The following is a 21,677-nucleotide window of genomic DNA, read 5'->3' as shown; positions in this document are numbered from 1 at the left end:
CAAAACTAAGCTCTTTCACTAACCCTGCAGGAAACGCTCCTCTCTGCTGCCTCCCAGTGGCGGTAACGACTTACTGCAGTACTTCAGCAGCACGCCCCTCTGAGCTACGGCTTCCGTTTTCATTTAATTAGTTCAGTTCAATTTATTCCAGTACCAATTTAGAATCTCGTCTCAACACTTTTCAGTTTATATATATATATATATATATATATATATATATATATATATATCTCAAATAATGCAGACGATAATCGATCCTGATGAGAATCTGAATGTAGGTGTTGACCTCTGACTGATGCTGTCAAACTTTAATGTTCTTCAGATCTCTGAATATTTATGTTCTACATTTCCACATCCTGTTTTTTAGTCATGATGTTCAGCTCCAGGAACTATGTGCAGCTCCGGGTGCAGGGTTTCACTCACCACTAGGTGGCAGCAGAGAACTAGAATCAAAGATGCAGGTCTTGCTCCTTTCAAGCCTCTTGAATGTCTTCTTCCGTTTGCTTTTTTTTTTTGTTTTTTTTTTTTCTCCGCACAAATTCCTCCTCTTTCGCTGCCTCCCTGTTTAGCTGTAAATGGTCTGGATTCACGTTGAGCTTTTTAAATCGCATTGACCCCTCAAAGTGCTTCATACAATTGGCACATTCGCCCAGCAACATGTATGGAGCCATTAAGGAGCGCTGCTGTCACTAACTTTACTTTTATATATATATATATATGTATTGCACCATAAAATCTACTCATGGGTGGTGTCCCTGTTTCTCTGAGTCTGCTTCCTGTTCTAGTTCAGCCCTATAAATGGCTGCTCATGGCTGGTTCCTGCTCCTCTGGTTTCTTGCTGTTAAAGGGGTGCTGTTCCTCTTCACTGTCTCCACATCCTTATTAGGAAAGGATGCTGCATAGCTAAAGATTTACAGCAATCTGCTGATTTCCTCAGACAGGCTTTCACTCATGATTTGTCTTTGTTGATTTGTAATTGGGAGCGTGCTGGACTCCATGTGACGTGTTCAGCTTTGTGATGATTCTATTACGGGACATGAATAATATACGCTTGTCTTAGTGCCAGGAGGTCAGATTTGGTATGAAAAAAAGCTGCAGTAGGAGTTTTAGGTAAATATTCATTTTCTAGTAAAAGTGCTGAAATGTTGAGGATGTATTAAAGGTGCAGTTTTATGTATATATAATGCCATTTTGTAGCACAATGAAGTAACTGTTGGCTTACATAAAATACATTTGACTCCCCAATTTAATGCTTTCTGTCTTTTTAAGAAGCTCCTGCTTTTTCTGACACTCAGCCTTCAGCACTTCACGGTAAGAAAATAAATTAAGTTTTGTTTATTCTTTTAGCCTGGCCCTAATACACCATCATAGAAACTTGTTGGGTGAATTTAATTTTGTTTAATTTTTTTAAACACTTTACAAAAGCGAAAATGCTCCTAATTATGCCATTTTCTGCTGTTCTTAGGACAGTGTTCTGTGATGTTCATTGCATAATGAACTCAACAGACTTGCAGCTCTATTATTTGCTTGGTAATTACTGCTGCCACTAGTCTGAAGGAGCAGAGTGAGGACGGTGAATGGATTTCTCAAACATGCATGAATGAATCAAAGAAACACTCCAGGTGTGTGTTTTTTTTTTTTTTTTTGATGAGGGAATAACATGATTTAAAACTTTAAAAAAAAAAGGTGGTTTTACATGGTACCCTTTAAGAACTTCTACTTCATTATGTGAACAGATTAGACGAGAGAATAAAAACAGTTTTTTAACAGCTAGGACCCTTTAAAACTGTCCTTTCTCTCCTCTCTCCCTCCCTGCCGGTGGAGACAGATGTCTTTCCTTCCCGAGGCTGTTTCCACTGCAGGTCTCATCCTGGGAAAAGTCCTGTTAAGTGACCTTCCAGAGGTTTCATTCCGACATTCATGACTTGCTCTGCCTCCAGTTTGTCTTGTGAGACGTCAGTTCACCTGCTCTGTCTCGCTTGTCTGCTGTGGTGGAGCGAACGCTGGGGGATGGGTCTGCCTGCCGGTGAACTTTCCTCGGAGCTCGTTCTGCAGAACACAGAATGGTTTCATAACTTTGTAGCTACAGTTCCTGCCAGCAGCCCAACACTGACGGGCTGAAACCTGCAGAGACGTTGTAGGAGTCGGTTCTCTGCCTGCACAGATGGTGAAGCTTCACGAGGTGCTTCACTGCAGTCTGCTGCTGAACAACAACATTCACTGCCTGCTGCACAAATCCTGCCTGAATGCAGAAACCAAGTAGATATGTCTCAATATTCATGGGAACCTGCAGCAGTTTTACATGCACATTGTTTATTAATCACAACTAGAAACGGTTTAAGGAATGTGTGAAGATTGAAGTAAATATTTGTTGTTTTTTTTATCCTGCTGACAGTGAGGCGTTGCTCTGCTAGTTCTGCCTTTGAACAGCTTTCTTCATCTGCATGGAAACAAAGGTTGATTATTATTTATGAAACTATGATTGTTGAGGGATATCCAGGGGAAGGAATCTGAATAATTAATCTTTACAATCATTACTGTGCAAAAGTTTTAATCTTCACTCATTTTCTGTCTGTCTAACTTCCCTTTAATCTTTTCTTTTTTTTTTTTTGTAGTTCATTTGAATGTCTTCAGTTTGCTTCTCCTTCCACTGAGTTTTCCATACATGTTTTAACTCTGACCTTTGTTCTTTAGATGTATTTTTTACGGTTAAGCTATCATAGACGCAGTTTGCTCTATTTTTCTATTTGGATCGTTTAGAATTGACTGAAAATAGGATTCTTGCTCCAACATGTTGAGCTGCTGGCTGAAAAAAATAAAATCAGAACCAATTTTAGTCATTTCAGTATTTTACACTTTTATTAAAAGCAACAAAAAAATGACACCTTTATTTGTTAGTTTTTTTTCTTTATCAGTGACAAACATTTCTGCTAAACCCTTCAGAAAACAAAAATCACAAACACGTACCAAACTGTTATACTGGCACACGGAAATATACCAATGGTTTATTTAAGGAAGAAATAGTAAAAAGATAAACATGTTAACCGTTTCTCTAATGAAGGCCAACAATTGGATATTCACTCACATGAAGGCTAATTACAGCTTTATCCTCTGAAACGCAGCCACACATTCAGTGACCCGATTTAAGCATCGTTCATTCTTCCCATCAGTAACGGTGAGATGTTTACTGGCATTTGTAGAGACTGTGAATAAACCATTATTACATTTTGTAACGCTTTCAAACAAAAATACATAATGTTGGAATCACCAACCCTTTTTTTTTTTATTATTATTGCAGGTAAATAATTTCTGCTGCAGAAGGTTTTTATGTTTGACAGAGGGGAATACGGCAACAATTTAATTTACAGACATTTCTCTGAGGAGTTTTTGTTGAAGTGTAACTAACACCGCTGTTGAGCAAGACCCTGCCCATGAATATTTTAATGTAATTACATTCTGTTTTATTTAAAAGCTATGAGCTGAAGACTAATATCAGCATTTTATGTTCTTCACCGCAGAGCAGTAAACAAATCAGTAATTAAGTCAGGTTCTTTACAGTATTATGTCAGCTGATTTTTATGTTTTTCACTATTAGCATTCCTCCAAGGCAAGTTCTGCTAATATGTTAAATTAACCAGATTATGAAGTCTTGAATACACAATTTGTCATATTTCAATGCAAATGCTGCTCCTGTTCAAAGGTTTTCCTTGCTAACTTTGTAATTCCTACTTCATACATTGTTGATTTCTTCCCTTTGGTCTCAACTTGCACTAAGGCTAAAGGACTAAAGGAGGAGGCAGGAAAATGATAATTGGGTTGAATGGATCAGTGGATTTAGTGAGCAGCTGTTAGATTTGGCGGACGATGTAGGGCAGGAGAGTTTCCAGATGAATGGAAACACTGAAATTAATCAAAAAACTGTAATATTTATTATCAGTAATGTAAACATAGAGCTCTGATCAGGACATGACCCTCATACAGTATAAACACATTCCTTAAGAAAAGAATTAGCTTCATCTTGTGTGGAGCCTCATGTGTGTCTTTAAATTACACTGCTGTGTGAATCTGGCGCCACACAGAGTGCAGGAGTGCGGTTTCTCTCCCGTGTGAACAACTTTGTGTCTTGTGAGTGTGCTCTTTTGCCTAAAGGTTTTCCCGCAAATGTCGCACTCGAACGGCTTCTCTCCCGTGTGGACCAGGATGTGGCTCTTCACGGCTCCCGGCTCGGCAAATGTGTCCCCGCAAATCTCGCAGGAGAAGGGCCGCACTCCCGTGTGGACCTTGGTGTGTCGCTTAAGATGCGACTTGCAACTGAACGTCTTCCCGCACTCGTCGCAGCTGAAGGGCTTTTCTCCTGTGTGAACTCGCAGGTGTCTCTTTAAATTGCACTGAAGTCGAAATTTTTTCCCGCAAACCTCACAGGGAAACGGCAGCTCTCCAGTGTGGACCCGGATGTGCTCCTGGTAATGCATCTTGTGACGAAAATCTTTGCCGCAGATTTCACAGCTGAACGGCCTCTCTCCTGTGTGGACTCTCATGTGAGTCTCGAAATGCGTCTTGCGAGAAAATTTTCTGCCACACACACCACAAACGAAAGGTTTCTCTCCGGTGTGGACCCTCATGTGCGCCTGCAGGATCCCCTGATTCCTGAACCTCTCGCCACAGAAGTCGCATATGAACGGCCTCTCTCCGGTGTGGATTCGCTTGTGATTGCGCAAATTCCCTCGCTGGTTAAATCTTTTGCCACAAACATCACACCTGAATGGCTTCTCCCCTGTGTGGACTCTCTTGTGCGTAGTAAGATTAGTCCTCTGGTTAAATTCATGCCCACAGACGTCACAAATGAACACTCTCTCTTTCTTCCTGACTGCTGATGGGTCTGAATCGGTGTTTTCCTGCCCACTGCAGTGGTTTGTGTTACCCGAGCTGGAGGAATGACACTTCATGTGTCTATGGAGGGACTGCTTGTAGAAATATTGTTTATCACACTCAAAGCAGCTATAGAGGGCCTTGGCTGTGTCGCCCGAATTGGCTGTTCTGCTCTCTTTGTGCTTAATTTCTGCTCCAAAATCTGGTAGCGGTTCCTGCCAGTGACTGTCCTCATCACTGACTTCAGTCTCTGAAGAGTCTGAAACTTTTCCAGCAGTGTTTATCTTAAAGTAGTTGCTTAGTCCCGGCTTTATCGTTGATTCTGGCCCCTCACCGGGTTCTGTTTTTATAAACTGAACGGAACTCAGAGGTTTTGATTCTCTATTATGCTCAGTTTCCCTGAAATACAGCTGTGAAGACTGATATTCCTCCTCCTCTTCTTCTTCACTCTTCACAATAACATTTAACGGGAAACTGGCGAGATCCTCCTCTCCATAAAGCTGCTCTCCCTCCTGATTGGTCCAGGGTTCCTCATTTTCCTCCTTTACGTGGAACAGCTCTGGGTCCTGCTCGTCCTCACTGGAGCTCCACTCAAAGGGACGCTCTTCTTTAATCACCAACAGCTGCGGATCATCTGCAGGAAGCAGAAATTAAGTTTGTGGATAAATCAGTTGGAAGAATGCCCTTGGAAAAGTACACTTTGCCATAGTTGTTTGATTTCGTGTAATAGTCCTGCTAGATTTTATTGAGAGTTCAGACATGAAAATTGAAACGTCAACAATACAAATTTGTCCTCTTTTGTCTTATGTGAACATAAAACATAAACAGGAACATTCCCATGACATATTCCTGATAGATTTTAGTGTTTCTTCGTCATACAACCAACTTCAGTGACCTTTAACCTACAACAACTACTATTTGTACCTAGCAGGAAGTCAGGTGAACCAAAAGGCTGGTTCTGGTCCACAACATAGGCGCCCCTTTTCTGTTCTATCATGTCAGTTCTGGTGTGCAGAGTGAATGGATAAAACATTGTTTGTCATAAGTCTGTGACCTGAAAGGCCATTTGTCTCACAAGCCCCAGTCAGATGCTGCAGATGTTCTCTTCATACTGAAACCTGACTCTGCTGATGTTTCTTTCCTGTTAAAAAGGGAGAAGTTCCTCCTTATTGTTGCTACACAATGAGGGATTTCTGCTAAGTCAATGACTTTATGCAATGTATCAGGATTTTGTGAAACTGATAACCTTTTATTTTTTAGAGTTGTCTCAACAAGCTGATTGCATCAGCTTTGCAGCAATCTCTCATCCTGAGCAAGCATGTGGCAGCAGTGAAAAGGAATCACTCCCTGTTAGCCGCGAGAAACGTCCAGCAGAGCCAGGCTCAGCGTGAACAGGCCATCTGCTGCAGCCGGCTGGAGGCTGCGAGACGACAGAAAGCACACACAGGAAACACCAAAGCTTTGGGCCCGGTCTGCTTTTAATGGAGAGAAAAACATGGAGGACATGAAGATTTAAGGCAGAAATCTGAAAAGCCAAAACAGCTTAATGTCTAATATTAAAAAGGTGTTGTTTTTTTTTGTTTTGTTTTTTCACTTATGCAAGCGAGAGAAACAATCCTGCACATTTACAGAATCTTACAAACTGAATTTTCTCTCGCTTAATGCAAACAGAATCAAGCCAGAAAATACTGAAGCTTCAAGTTTGAATCGTATTGTTGAAGACGGCTACTAAATATCTTAAACAGAAGGGATTCTTAGTGTAGTAAAAAGTGTTGTTCAAATCTTTTTGTGAGCTGAATGTATCCAAATGTTAGCTAGCTACTGCAATGAAATTATTAAATAAAAATGGTTCTTAAAACTATATTTTATTAATCCTAACTTATATGAAACAAGAAAAGCTTGATTTAATGTGACAGAGAAAAAAAGTTTTAAACGTGGTTTCAGCGGTAGCAAAAAAAAATGTTTAGTATGTGACCACATTTATTACATGTGCTCACATAATAAAAATTGTAAAATTTTTAAAATAATTTCTCTTGATTTCAGAATTGCAACGTTTATAATGATGATAAATACATTCCACTGTATATATGACCTGACTACTACGCAAAACTCATCTTTATTTAATAAAATTAGTCCACATCATAAAAACACACACAAAAAAGCACTTACAGGTGAAATAGATGATGGCCAGTGAAAAGACAGAAAATTCCTCATAGATTTTTCTTTTTAAAAATTATAATTTATTTTTAGACTTTTTAATTTCTAACATACACACTTGATATTGAGCCATTTTAATTATCCCTCACATTAAAAAACATTTGAAAATGTTACCTACTTGAGGTTTAACTTGTTAATTACTATGCTTGTTGGGGAGCCTGAATGAATCACTGCTCACCTGTTCATTTGAAAACCGGATCGTTTAGAATGAAACACGGAGACAACAAATCTAATCTGGGTGGGGTATTGGTGTTGAATGTTGACCAAAGCAAATAGGATTTAAGTATTTCTGACTTCCGGTACTGTTTCCTGTGTTTTGTTTCTGCTACCTGCAGTTTGGCTCATTTTTAACGAGACTAAATGGAGCAAAGCTAAATGACTATAGTGGCAATGAGGTAAATAACCCGATTTATATCAAAATAAACAAAGGAAGCCCCGTTTTCCTCAGCAACAGAGCTACAGCTAGCTAACAGCGATAAATGAGTCTTTTCTTACCAGCTGTTTGGTTTCTACCCACATCCTGATGGACGCCGAGCTGTTTCATTTGGACTTTGTCCTCTGCAGCCAGACTTTCAACGCTGCTCTGATGGACATAATCCACTTCCTTCATGGTTGCAGCCGTGTCTAAAATGAACCAGGCCGATCAGCTCACACTGCAGCCGGGAGCATTTCTGTTAGGCTCCATGCGCGGTTCCACTGGAGTATTTTAAGAGGCGGATGCGCTCGGAAAAACTGCAACTAGGTCTCAAACCCGACTGTCTGTTTAGGAACAACTGCTGACGTAACGACAGAGTTTTAAACGGGCATCTACACGGACACCCTGCCCCAAGAACCATTTCCCTCAACTATCATGGGTTGCATCAATCTGTATTCAGGTACTTACAAATAAGGCCAGAAGATGCGAAAAACGATGAGAATACGAAACGATGGAAATAAATTGTATTACACATAAAATAACAGACTTAAGTAGTTATTTCCGTGTCTAAGTACGGAAATACTGATATATTTGTCATAAAGTGTTTTTAATGCAGAGTCGAGCTGTTGGCAAGTTTATTTGTATTTACTTGACGAAATGTAAAAAGAGCAAAAAATATATATATTACTGATGAATCAATTTTTTGGATTTATTTTTTTATTTATTTTGCAAAGAAGGATAAGTAAACATGACAATGTGGTTCTATATACAAATATGTCATGATTTGTTAAAATCGTGACTATTTTCTTTTTACTTCACAACTAAGGAGAACTTTGTATTGATCTGTCTCGCAAAATACAAAATCCTAACAAAATACATCACAAAAAGTGACGAAGTAAAAAAACAAGAACGCATACATTCTTTACTACCTTAAAGAGTTTGATCATTAATAAACCACATCTGCCAAAAGTTCTCATTTTGTTTTGGTCTTACAATAAAACTAGTCAAATATCTGAAAATTGAAGCTAAAGTGGACAAAACTTGACTAGATGTTACAGGGATTAATTCACTCCAGCCGATGGCAGCAGTGAAACAGGAGGCAAAATAAAGCATGCCTGAGCAGATGCCTGATTGAAATATGAAAAGAGACATAAACAAAAGACGCGAGGACTCATTCGTTTGAGACTTAAGTGGATTCAGTCGAACAGAAACGTGCACAGCTGCGGTGTGGCCGTATGGTTCTGGTTTATGAGTATCCAGTGTGTTACACAAAGAGCAGACACCATGGAGAAAGTGGATTATGCTCATAGGATTATTCTGCGTTTTGAGGAAAAACTGCAGGTGAAACAGCTCGGTGTCCATCAGCCACAAGAAGCTGGGAAAATCCAAACAACTGGTAAGAAGAAGCTCTGTTAGCATAAAATTTAACAAAGCGAGGGTGGTTTGTTCTGGTTTTTGATCGGTAATCAATTATCCGCTATAGAGATACGTCAACAAATCCGCCATATTGGAAGGGGAAACATTATTTTGGCTACAGAATGTTGAAGATTCTCCAGGGAAACAAAGATAAAATAAAATAAAAAATCTGTAATTATATGTATATGTTGCTAAATTTCTGTTGTATTAAACAAAATATACATATAATACAGGGCAAGAAAGAAAGCATTCAGAATTAGTCAAATAGTTTGTCTTTTTTAAATTTGTGTTCCGTCTGTGCAACCAGTATTGTAGATCTGGTTGCCTTTGAGTGTTGGTGGCAGATTTACTCCACCTGTTGAATTAATGGCCACATCTGCTTCATCAAGGAAATAGGGCAGACTGCGACTTGCACAGCAAGACAAAGATGAGAAAAGAAGATTTAGGCAACAAGGATTAAGCAGGGAATGTACCTCTATGTATGTTTGCCCACCACACAGAGAGGACTACTCCTCTCTGTGTGGTGGGTTTGCTTGCCTTGCAGCAGTGAAATAATATTTTCTTTCTGTTGGACATTTTACTTTATTGAGTTAATGGAACAGCAGGCGGTATGTGGTTCACACTGCAAACAAGACAAGTTGCAAGCATAAAGAAACAAACAGAAGGTCAACAGTGCTGCCATGACTAGTCGGTTAAAGTCATGATGATGTTGGCTAAATATTTTGTCAAGATCAATATTTTTATCTCACACATATATCTTCAAACATACAACTGCTTTTAGATTTTATTATACATCACAGTGTGTGAGGGGAAGCTGTAGCCATCAAACTTCTTCATACAAGATATTTAGAAACGTCAAGAGTAGCGTATTGAATCAACAACACAGTAATGGAGGAGACTAAAATCTCTATTCCTGTCTCTTTTCTGTAGATCTGTTTTTTTTCCCCCTCTTTTGTCCATCCTAATATTTTGTGTAAATCTCATCACCAAACAGGTTTTTATCTGTTTACAGTCAGGCCATGTGTGGACAAACGCCTGGGTTTCTGTGGAGTCCTGCTGAGTGACATTCAGTTAACCATGATGTCCATGTGTCTCCTGTAGATAAGCAGCATCTTGTGGTGATCAAAAAAGAGGTTTTTGGTCTGCAGAGCTCCAGTTTGGATCATCAGAATCTAGAACGCCACCATATAAAAAAGGAAGAGGAGGAACTGTGGGTCAGTGAAGATGGAGAGCAGCTCACTGTGAAGATTGTAGATGACAAGACCCTTAAGATATCAGAGCTCTGCCACGACAAAACTGAAGACAGCAAAGAGACTGAAGCTCCAACAAGCAGCCCAGCTAAACAAACGGAAACAGGATCTGATGGAGAGATCAGTGGAGGAGCAGAACGAGATGAAAACCCAGAACCAACAGGATATGGGACTGAACAGCAGGAGGTCCAGATGAAACATGGTAATTATCAGGTTCTGCTCTGTTTGCATGAATTTCTCTCATCATAAAGATGGAAGGAGGGATGTAATTTAATAATTCCATCCTGGGAAATGCATTTGTTGTATCATCAAACATACAATTAACACGCTAATAGTAAGATATAGATATTAATAAATATTCAAATTGCCTTGTAGACAGCTGAGGGAGAGGCAAAGGTCATGTCTAATTTGCAGGCAGCAAAGGGTCAAGATATTTTATTGTTATCTGAATCTGTATAATTACAAAAGTCTCATTGAAACATGACTTTTCTGTTTCTCTTGCAGATGAGCAGCAACTGTTGGTAATCAAAGTAGAAGTTCCTGATCCACGGAGGTCCAGTTTAGACCAGGAAGACACAGAACCGGTCCAGAAGACAACACAACAGGAACTGTGGATCAGTAAGGATGAAGAGGAGCTTGCTTTGATGGGTGAAGATGAAGAGAAACCTCAGTCATCAGAGATTCATCTCATCAAAAGTGAAGACAGCAGAGATGCTGAAGCTTCAACCAGCAGCTCAGCTGAACAGACGGAAACAGAATCTGATGGAGAGGAGGGTGGAAGACCACAGCCAGACAGGAATTCAGACCCACATGCTTGTTTACAGTCCAGTCCTTCAGGCTTTTCGGAGACTGAAGTCAGTAGGAAGTGGTGGTCAGGAATGAGTGGAGACGGTTATGATGACAATCTACCAGATTCTGGATCTAAAAATAAAGGTTGCAGTAAAGGCTGGTGGGAAATCAGGACACTTAAATCAGACGTAAACAGCAGTTCCGGATGTAGAAGTGCTGTGAAACCCTTCAGCTGCCCGGACTGTGGTAAACAGTTTGTGTACCAGCAGTCATTCCTGAAGCATCTGTCATGTCATTCAGGAGAAAAGGCTTCCTCCTGTTTGGCTGATATGAAACGATCAATAGCCAAAGCTGGGAAGAAATCAGTTGCTTGTGTTGTTTGTGGGAAAATGTTTAAGGATCAGTATTATCTTAAATGTCATATGAGGCTCCACACTGGAGAGAAACCATTTAGTTGTGATGTTTGCAGTAAAGCGTTTAGGCATTCTCATATTCTTAAACTTCACTTAAGAATCCACACTGGAGAAAAACCTTTTACTTGTGATGAATGTGGTAAAACATTTACCAAGCTGCAAAATCTTAAAGGTCACATGACATGCCACACAGGGGAAAAGCCTTTCCAGTGTGAGGAATGTGGCAAAAGATTTACACAAAGGGGAACGCTGAAGAACCACATGATGATTCATAAAGGAGAAAAACCTTTCGCTTGCAGCGGCTGTGACAAACATTTCAGGCTTAAAACAGATCTTCAGAAACACGCGGTAACCCACACGGGAGTGAAACCATTTTTCTGTCGTTACTGTGGAGCTAGATTTGCTCATCGGGGAGCTTTGACGAGACACATTAGATGCCACACAGGTGAGAAACCATTTGCGTGCGACAGGTGTGACAAAAGATTTTATCGAAATTCTGAACTGAAGTATCATGTGTCGGTTCATACAAGAGACTGGAAACAAGACACTGAAAACAGAAAGTTTGCCTGTAAGGAATGTGGAAAAAAATATATTAGAAAGGTGCATCTTATAGCACACATGAGTACCCACTTAGGAGAAAAACCTTTCAGCTGCAGTGTTTGTAGTGTGAGATTTACACGCCATGATAGTCTGAAGAGACACACAGTGAGAGCCCACAGTCAATAGAAACTGCTTATTCTACCAATCTAGATGGATACATCTAAATTGGTGTAAATGCTGCTAGTTAGAAACGATGACAAAGTCGATCATCGAACTGCGGCCTAGGGTGTCCTGGTGCCAAGTGCACATATGGACACCCTTATGCTTGAACATGGTGTTCGTTATGGACAATCCATGACGAGCACAGAAGTCCAGCAACAGAACACCACTCGAGTTCAGATCGGGGGCCGTTCCTCCCAACCACGCCCTCCAGGCCTCACTGTCATTGCCCACGTGGCGTTGAAGTCCCCAGCAGAACAAGGGAGTCTCCAGGAGGCACTCTCCAGTACCCCTCTAGGGACTCCAAAAGGGTGGGTAATCTGAACTGTCGTTCGCCCGTAAGCACAGACGACAGTCAGGACCCGTCCCCCCACCCGTAGGCGGAGGGAGGCTACCCTCTCGTTCACCGGGGTAAACCCCAACGTACAGGCGCCGAGATGGGGGGCAACAAGTATGCCCACTCCTGCCCGACGCCTCTCACCTTGAGCAACTCCAGAGTGGAAGTATGTCCAGCCCCTCTCAAGGAGACTGGTTCCAGAACCAGAGCCATGCGTTGAGGTGAGACCGACTATTTCTAGCCGGAACCTCTCAGCCTCACACACTAGCTCCGGCTCCTTCCCCACCAGAGAGGTGACATTCCACGTCCCAAGAGCTAGCTTCCGCAACCGAGGATCGGACCGCCAGGGTCCCCTCCCTCTGCTGCCACCCATAGCACAATGCACCCGACCCCGTTGGCCCCTCTTACAGGTGGTGGGCCCATGGGAGGGGGGACCCATGTTTCCTCTTCGGGCTGTGCCCGGCCGGGCTCCATGGGTACATTTGTACAGAGTGAAATCAGCGTAACTTCAAATAGTAAGTTTTCCAATATAATTAACTTATTGGTATTATCTACATGAGGCGCCTTGCTAAAACAGGAAGACAATGTTATGTAAACTGTTTAATGTTCATGCTGTGCTAATGTTTTTCAGTGTGTACATTCATTCCTGTTGTAGTTGTTATACTAAAAATAGTCTCTAACCTGACAGTGTCTATGTTGTAATGATATAAATAGCTACAAACTACATCTGAAACACACATTTTTCAGCAATAACCTTCTTTTTTTTATCAGAGGTTTTAAATTCTGTAGTTTTGCTAAATACTAACATGCTCATGTTTGTAATGTAAAAGCATGTTTTTGTTTGATAGCTTTTATACTGTTATATGGAAAAGCAAAAAAACCAAACTATCTTCAAGAAGGTAGTCATAAATAAAGACTCAAAAACATTGCCCCTTCAAGTTGCTTTATTTTAAATGCTTAAAAGATTGGTTTGGGCTTTAAAAATTACAAATTTCCCACAGTAGATATTCATTGAAATTTTTACGTTTTTTTTCAAAAGGTTAGGGTAGGCGTTCAGAGGTTTTCTCTAAAGTTTTTTTTTTTTAGTTTTTTTTTTAGCTGCATTAAGTGTAAAATGGCTGTTTGAACTGTAAAGGTGGCAAATCCCTGGTGTAATTGCAGCGTTTCCATATTTACCAGCAGGGCTGTGAACTGCCTGCTGCAGGAGCGAATAATGTCCAGCAGAAGGCAGCAGAGCGGCAGTTACTGACTGCTGTCCGTGCAGATGCCAGGCCAAAAATAATAATAAAAAAAGACGTAAAGGCTTCGCTTTCCATATATATGGATCTAGTCTGATAATTACCAGTCTGCCACAGATCACAGACATCATGAAGAAAGTGGATCATGTTCATCACATCAACTTTGAAAGTCTGCCTTTAGAGGACAAACTGCAGATGAAACAGCTCGACGTCCAGCAGGATGCTGGCGCAAACCAAACAACTGGTAAGAACATGATTTTAGCTAAAGGTGGGTTGTTATTTATTTTTACTGGTTTGGGAAAATCAAATCTCACTAGAGTCCGAATTCAGACTGGAAAAATGTGTGTCCAGATCCAGAATCCAGATTCAGTATGGCTGCTGAGCATATATAAAAAAATGAAAGTAGCAGAAATAAACCATTTCTTTGCTCTTGTGACAAGTTATAGCACATTATTACAATCTGTACACATGGCAGTTTACAGAGTGAATGCACAGAATAAACAGGAATATGTTGTTAACAGCAGGCAGCCCAGTTGTATAAAACAACATTGAAAGAAGACCAACTGGAGACACTGAGGCTGCGCACTGCGCTCCTTCTGTCTCCCAGGTACACGGTGGGCGTCACAGGGCGCATCACCTGGGTTAATTACAACAGATCGGGACACAATTACGCTTATCCTGTCCAATTAATACAGTAATCTAGCTCCCGGTTCCTGAGGTAAACATGTCAAAATTTGTGGAGTAATTAGCCAGAATGAGGAACGTTGAAGGTGGAATATTCTTTCTCCATTATTTGGATCAGAGCTGCATATTACGACAGTGTGAAATCAATAATAATCGTGAAAAACTAAGATACTTACAAGTTGTTGTTGTTGTTGTTGTTGTTGTTGTGCACATTTATACGTGCTAAGGTCCGTCAAGAAAGAAGTCGTTTTATATTTTGAAAAACAGAAAGAAAAAACAGGCCAAACGTAGGTTGGTAAGTATATTAGACTCAAAGACATCAATGACAATTTATTTATTTAGATCCTTTTCTTAAGCAGTGTGTGAAAAGTCCTCTGCATGGGTATTTGTGATTCCACTCCTGACTCTTACTGCATCTTTTACTCCCACTTTTGTCTGATAATAAAACCCCAAAAAGTCTTTAAATTTACAAAATGTCAGACTTTTTGAACCAGATAAGATAATTATCTCTCTAAATTGCCCTAAGTGTATCTATGTGTTGGCCTGTGATGAACTGGCGACCTCACTCACTCAACCGTGGCGTCCATTTGTTCCTTGCAGATGAGGAGCAGCTCTTGGTGGTAAAAGCAAAGGTTCCTGAAGAAAAGCTAGAGATAAAGAAAGAAGAGGAAGAACTCTGTCCTAATGCTGGTGGAGAGCTGATCTACGAGGAGGAGGAAGAGACAGAGGACAACAGATTTCCCTTCACTGTTGTTACTGTGAAGATTGAAGATGATCAAGAGAAACCTCAGTTATCAGATCTTCATCGCATTAAAACTGAAAACAATATGGAGACAGAGGCTCCAGGACTTCAAGAGGGATGGATGGAGATCCCGGGAAAACGGTGTTCGGATGGTGAGACCCCTCTCAGATTTTAACTGGATGTTTATCTAAAGGCCTAACCAATCTGGAAAAGTCTGGAAACTATTCTCAAGGTCTGAATAAAATAGAAAATGGATTGCTGTAAGATATTGCAAAACTTTATTTCCAGTCCTGTTATCTAAATGTTGTGTCCTAACGTCTTTCCTCATGTCCTTTCCTCTGTCTTTATTTCCACTCTTCTTCCTCTGTATGTCTCTCATTTCTTTCTTTTTTTCTTCCCCCTTTACTTCCTTGAGTATTTCGCTTCTTTGTGCTTCCATTCTCTGCTTTTCTTTCTTTGTTGGTACCACCATTTTTTCCTTCCTTATGTATATTTTCATCCTTCGTTCCTTTTTTCATTTTTTTATTCCTTCCTCATATCCTTCCATGTTTCCTTCAAACAGTCCTTCCTTATTCTTCTTCCTTCTTTCCATCTAACACTCACAGCCGGTAGAAAGGTCTCATGGTCATCAACTAAATTAAACTCCAACACACTTTAATTCACCTCTTCTTGTGTTATTGTTTGTGCTGCTTAGGCAGCTGACTGAAGAAACTGTTTTCTACATTTAACTTGAATAAAAGTTTTCATTTAATCTGTAAATTTGACTTTGGTGGAAAAGTAAAAGAGCCAGACCTGAATAAACATTGTGGCTCCTGGCATTAAGCAGTAGCAGCGATTTATGAAGCCGTTTCACTTGTGGGATCTGTAATGCAGCTTGCTGTTGTGTCTCTTGCAGAGGACAAACAGATGTTGGTGATTAAAGAAGAAGTTCCTGTTCTGTCGAGAACCAGTTCGGACCAGAAGGACGCAGAGCTAATCAAGATAAAGAAGGAAGAGAAGGAACTGTGGATCAGTCAGGAGGAAGAGCAGCTTACTGTGAAGAATGAAGATGAAGAGAAACTTCGGTCATCAGAGCTTCAGCAAATTAAAGCTGAAAACAACAGAGAGGCTGAAACTTTAACCAGCAGTTCAGCTGAACAGATGGAAACAGAACCCGATGGAGAGGATGGTGGAGGACCAGAACCTTATGGGGCCTTTGTCAGTGTTTATGGAAAAACATTAAATAATGAGACTGCTGTTAAATTACACACAATGACTCACACTGGAAACAGAGAGCATGGCTCTGATCTTTGTGGTAAAGAATTTAAAGAAAAGGGTTGCCTTCAGACACACACGCAACTTCCAACTGAAGAGAGAATATTTGCCTGTGATGTTTGTGGCACAAGGTTTCAAAAACGTGAAACTCTTAAAAACCACATGAGGATCCACCCCACAGAGAGACAGTTTATCTGCAGTGTTTGTAGCAAAGCGTTTTCAAGACAAGATCATCTAAAGAGTCACATGCGTGTTCACACTGGAGAGAAACCGTTTAGTTGTAGTTTTTGCAGTAAAGGATTTTCACAACAAATTCATCTGAAGAGTCACATGCGAGTTCACACGGGAGAGAAACCATTCATTTGTAGTTTTTGTAGCAAAGGATTTTCACGACAGGATCTTCTAAAGAGTCACATGCGAGTTCACACGGGAGAGAAACCGTTTGTCTGTAGTGTTTGCAGCAAAGGATTTTCACAACAGAATCACTTGAAAAACCACATGGGTTTTCACACGACATCGTTTAGCTGTAACGACTGCGGCAAGCGTTTTATGAAGGAGGACCAGTTAAAACGACATGTGAGGCTCCACACAGAAGGGAGACCGTTTGGTTGTGATGTCTGTAAAAGCAGGTTTTATAAAAGGTATCATCTTGAAAATCATATGAGGATCCATTCGGGAGAGAAACCGTTTGTGTGTGGAGTTTGCAGTAAAGCGTTTTCACGAGACGGAGATCTGAAACGTCACATGGGTGCCCACGAGGGCTGTAACTAATAAGTCAATAAATCTGTGTTTTCTGATTATTCTACCACTATTTTAACCCATATCTGATATTTTTCCGTGCAGCTATTGTTCCCAGCAGCGTTTGCAAGTTGACACTACAGGACATGGGGCACCATGCACTCCCTCCTCCCTTACCTGTTGCTGTGTGGTTCCTCCTTCCACCAATTTCAAGAGACTCAGTCAGATGTTTTGAAGTCATCCTGTGTATAGGCGACTTATCAAATAAGGTCGCTGAGCGGCTGAATGGGGAAATCTTGTTGACGCGCCAGCTGATCAACACGCCAAGGCAGGATGCAGTTAAAAAGGGTTTTATTTTATCCAACATCCAAAAACAGAAAAGTGTCCAAAAGGCATGGCTAAAAATAAACGGATCCGACAGTAATCAAGGACAAAAACACCATAATAGCTTAAGGTGGCGGCGCGGCGGCGGTCAGCAAAAGTAAAACCTCCCCCATCACCCACTCATTTCCCACCAGGTGCACAACAGGTGATCTATAATTTCTAATAACCCCACGTGATCCCACGCTCCGCCTGTCCACAACATTCCGGCCCCTAATTATTACATCATTACACAGTAATAATTACATGTATAACACCATAACACAAGATATACACTACATTAAACACACATTGAGACAACACATTCAAAAAGTCCATGAAAGTCATTTTCAAATAGTCAAACAGTCATTTTCTCCCTTTTCCTCAAAATTGTCCGTCCAATAGTCAGTCAGTCATAGGCCAGAGGTTACCAGCACTTAGCCTAAACATAGTCAGTCTGCGATGTACATCTAGTTGTAGTAAAGTCAAGTCAAAAGGTCAAGTCAAAAGTTGAGTTAAGTCAAATGTGTTGTTTTCATTGTTCGGAGATCTCCTGAAGAAGGCATATCTTTGTAATGGGTCTACATAAGTGGCTGGTTGGGGTCTTAATCTTGACCTGACGTACAAGTCCATTTTTGTCTGGCACAGTTTCTGTGATTCTGCCCATGATCCAGGAACCACGAGGTGCAGAGTCATCCATTATAAGGACCACATCTCCAGGAACGAAGTTGCGGCTAATCTTCATCCACTTTTGACGTTGTTGAAGTTGAGGCAGATATTCTTTAATCCATCTCTTCCAGAACAGATCAGATATATATTGGACCTGTTTCCATCGTTTCCGTGCGTAAACATCATCCTTCTGAAATAAGCTTTGAATCTCAAAATCCAATCCATCACTCTGAGAAGACGAGTCCAAGTTGAAGCACGATGAATCAAAAACGTCAAAGGATGATCATCATCTTGTGCAGGGAAAGCACCAATAAAAGACACTTTGACTTCAGGGTTTACAGGCCAATCTTTCTCTGCCTGTGTAAGAATGCAGGACCAGATAACCATGTAGTATTATGTAGAAATGATTCTACCTTCATACCCCTGGAGGCAATGTCTGCGGGGTTATTTGTTGTATTCACAAATCTCCGCTGGGAGACACCAGAAGCCCTGAGAATCTCTGACACTCGATTCGTCACAAAAACACGGAACCTGGAAGTCTTGTTATTGAGGTATTTCAATACAGAAGTGCTGTCTGTCCAAAACACTGAATCTAGGAGAAGCCTTAGTTCTCTTCTCCACAGTATGTCCATGCGAACTGCCAACACAGCCGCCGTCAACTCCATACGGGGAATTGTGACTGATTTTAAAGGTGCCACCCTGGACTTCCCCATTATGAAGGAACTGTGCATTTGGGAAAAACTGTTCTGCAGCAGGAGGTAGGTAACAACACCATACCCCTTCTCACTCGCATCCGCAAAATGGTGTAACTGAGCGGTGATTGCTTTCCCAAAATCAGTAGATTTCAAACATCTTTTGATGCTGAGTTTGTCCAACAGCTGCAATTCTTCCAGCCAGCTTTTCCACTCTTGAGCAACTGCTTCTGGAATAGCATCATCCCATCCTATTCCCTTCTGACACAGGTCTTGAAGGATTCTTTTAGCTATGAAAATGACAGGAGCTAAGAAACCCAAGGGGTCATAGAAGGTGCTAACAGTGGCAAGGATCCCTCTTCGGGTCAAGGGTCTGTTTGGGATGGATATGCAGAACTTGAACGCATCTGACTGTAGACACCACCATACTCCCAATACTCGTTCAACAGGCAAGATGTCACTATCAAGATCTAGGCTTTTAACCTCTTTGGCTCTTTCTTCCTCAGGTATTGCTGCCAAGACGCTGCGACTATTACTTATCCACTTTGTTAAGTGGAAGCCACCTTTGGCGCAGATGAGTCTAAGGTCTGAATAAAGAGATATAGCTTCCTCTTCAGTGTCTATTGAGACAAGACAGTCATCCACATAGAAACTATACAAAATGGTATCAATCACCTGCTGGCTGAAATCTGCTTTGTTGTCTTCTGCACATTTCCGCAGAGCGTAGTTAGCACAACTTGGAGATGATGTTGCTCCAAATAAATGAACACCCATGCGGTACTCCTGCATGCTCTGATTAAAGTCACCACCAGGCCACCACAGAAACCTCAATAGGTCAGCATCTTCCTCTGGCACATGCACCTGATGGAACATGGCTTCAATGTCAGACATCAAAACAACAGGCTCTTTTCTGAACCTAGTCAGCACGCCAACCAGGCTATTTGTTAAATCGGGGCCACTCAGGAGCTGTGCATTGAGAGAAATGCCTTGGAATGACGCAGCACAATCAAAGACGACCCGAATCTTTCCCTTGGTAGGATGGTACACCCCATGGTGAGGGATATACCAAACCTTTCCATCACTGCGCTCCAAGTCTGTGATTGGCACTCTTTTTGCATAACCTTTGGATAGAAGATCTTCCTTGAAGGCAATGTAGTCTTTGTGGAAGTCTTTATCTCTGATTAACCTTTTCTTTAAGCTTAAAGCACGTTGTTCAGCAATTATGCGGTTATCAGGCATTCTAAAGTCTCGGTCTCTCAAAGGCAATGCAATGTTGTAATGTCCGTTAAGTAAGGTTACTGTCTTACTTGTCAACTCCAAAAACTTGGAGTCTTCCTTCGACAGCCCCATCTGCTCCTCATGGCTGTTCTCAGGAAAATCCATCTTGAATTGTTGTTTCCATAGGTTATCCAGTGTAACAGCAGAAATTCTGTTCATGGTGACAGTTGACAGACCATCCGTTCTTTCCCAAAATTCTCGGTCAATCGGCCCATTCACTGTCCAGCCGAGCACAGTTTTAGTGGCAAAAGGTCCATCACCTTCGCTTCTAATGACCTCCAAAGGTTCTAGAGCTCTGGGCATGTTCATGCCAATCAAAAGCTCCACCTGTGCTTTGATCTCTGGCAAATGAACATGCTTCATGTGTGGCCAGATATCCAGATCTTGTTGCTTTGGGATGTTACTCAGGTCTACAGGCATTTTGTGCTGAGTAAAGAGGTCAGGCATGTCATAATACATGTCGCTGTCCAATCCAGCAACTTCAAGTTCAGATGCAATGAAACTGTCCACAACTTTCTCTTGTCCCAGTGCTAAGAGAATCTTTGTTTTCTCCCAATGAGATTCAGCTTATCCAAAAGACCCACTGTACAGAAGGATGCTGAACTTCCTTGATCTAAAAGGCATATGTTTCCAATATTCGTTGACCTTTCTTTGATTTCACCTTGACTGGCACAATGGCAAGCTTGCAGTCCTGCTCACCGGCCCCAGTAAGACCACTAGTCTGAACTGTTTCAAGAGATTTGACTGCTTCAGCATCAAATTGAACTTCATTCTTCTTCTTGTTATAAATATGGAGAATGCTTGCATGTCTGAAACCACAGATTTTACATGAAAGGCGTTGTCTGCATTCTTTGCTGATGTGCCCTGTACACAGGCAACCAAAACAGACACCATTTCTCCTAAGAAATGAAATCTTCTCATTATGAGGTTTCTTTTCAAGCAGAGAGCATAATTCCAGTTTGTGTTCACCTCTGCAAAACAAACAAATCTTCACATCAGTCTGATGGTCCTGAGACTCTGACGGATTATTTCTCTCAACAGCAGAGGTAGTGATGCCAAAGCTATTTCCTGTAATTCTTGGACGAGAAAAACGTTTCCCTCCATCTGTATTCTTGACTGATGAATTTATTGATGGAGCATCACTTAAGTTTCCAAAGACAGGATCTGTAATAATTTTGACTTGACGCTCAATAAAGAAAACAATGTCAATAAATGTTGCTCTTCGATGCTGCTTCTCGAGGATGTCACATGCTACTGTTCGCCATTTATCTCTTAATTTATATGGCAATCTTTTAATCACAGCAAGCATATTAGCAGGTGTGTTTAATTCAGAAAGATCATGAATGTCCTCCATTGCATTACAACACCCACGTAAGAACAAATAGTATGCCTGAAGAGCTTTTCCGTCTTCTGATTTAATCAATGGCCACGAATGAACTTTATTCAAATAAGCAGATGCAATAACATGTCTGTAGGAGCCATATGTACATTTTTGGAATTGATAAGCATCTGTAATTGAATCGTTGTTAAGCTTATGACGTGGTGCCTTTTGATTGG

At 41.0% G+C, this 21,677-nt stretch overlaps 4 protein-coding genes across 6 annotated transcripts; 2 read left to right on the top strand and 2 right to left on the bottom strand.

Annotated features, from left to right (window-relative positions):
* Nucleotides 1-2,972: 2,972 nt before the first annotated feature.
* Nucleotides 2,973-8,141, bottom strand: LOC122823335 (gastrula zinc finger protein XlCGF57.1-like). The gene is made up of 2 exons (XM_044102834.1): nt 7,582-8,141; nt 2,973-5,503 (listed from the first exon to the last, which is right to left on the bottom strand). The coding sequence occupies exons 1-2, from the start codon at nt 7,694-7,696 to the stop codon at nt 4,014-4,016; spliced, it is 1,605 nt and encodes a 534-aa protein (XP_043958769.1). The 5' UTR covers nt 7,697-8,141; the 3' UTR covers nt 2,973-4,013.
* A 136-nt stretch (nt 8,142-8,277) lies between these two features.
* On the top strand, nt 8,278-12,263 carry LOC122823334 (oocyte zinc finger protein XlCOF6-like). The gene is made up of 3 exons (XM_044102833.1): nt 8,278-8,897; nt 10,019-10,369; nt 10,672-12,263. The coding sequence occupies exons 1-3, from the start codon at nt 8,750-8,752 to the stop codon at nt 12,093-12,095; spliced, it is 1,923 nt and encodes a 640-aa protein (XP_043958768.1). The 5' UTR covers nt 8,278-8,749; the 3' UTR covers nt 12,096-12,263.
* A 1,388-nt stretch (nt 12,264-13,651) lies between these two features.
* On the top strand, nt 13,652-17,362 carry LOC122823336 (zinc finger protein OZF-like). Of its 3 annotated transcripts, none has more exons than XM_044102837.1 (4): nt 13,652-13,947; nt 14,988-15,052; nt 15,101-15,281; nt 16,025-17,362. In XM_044102837.1, exons 1-4 carry the CDS (start codon nt 13,833-13,835, stop codon nt 17,152-17,154), a joined length of 1,491 nt encoding a protein of 496 aa, XP_043958772.1. In that variant the 5' UTR covers nt 13,652-13,832; the 3' UTR covers nt 17,155-17,362. The 3 variants fall into 3 exon arrangements, with proteins under 3 accessions (XP_043958772.1, XP_043958771.1, XP_043958770.1); XM_044102836.1 differs by having other exon boundaries at nt 13,653-13,947; nt 14,988-15,049; nt 15,098-15,281; XM_044102835.1 differs by having other exon boundaries at nt 13,653-13,947; nt 14,988-15,281.
* Nucleotides 17,363-18,466: 1,104 nt separating this feature from the next.
* Nucleotides 18,467-20,597, bottom strand: LOC122823332. The gene has a single exon (XM_044102828.1). It carries the CDS (start codon nt 20,577-20,579, stop codon nt 18,486-18,488), a length of 2,094 nt encoding a protein of 697 aa, XP_043958763.1. The 5' UTR covers nt 20,580-20,597; the 3' UTR covers nt 18,467-18,485.
* Between the last annotated feature and the right edge of the window lie 1,080 nt (nt 20,598-21,677).

Source organism: Gambusia affinis, linkage group LG20 (assembly GCF_019740435.1).
Source record: "Gambusia affinis linkage group LG20, SWU_Gaff_1.0, whole genome shotgun sequence".
NCBI lineage: Eukaryota > Metazoa > Chordata > Actinopteri > Cyprinodontiformes > Poeciliidae > Gambusia > Gambusia affinis.
Note: the sequence above shows the minus strand (reverse complement) of the source record. Positions and strands in the feature narration are given on the sequence as shown.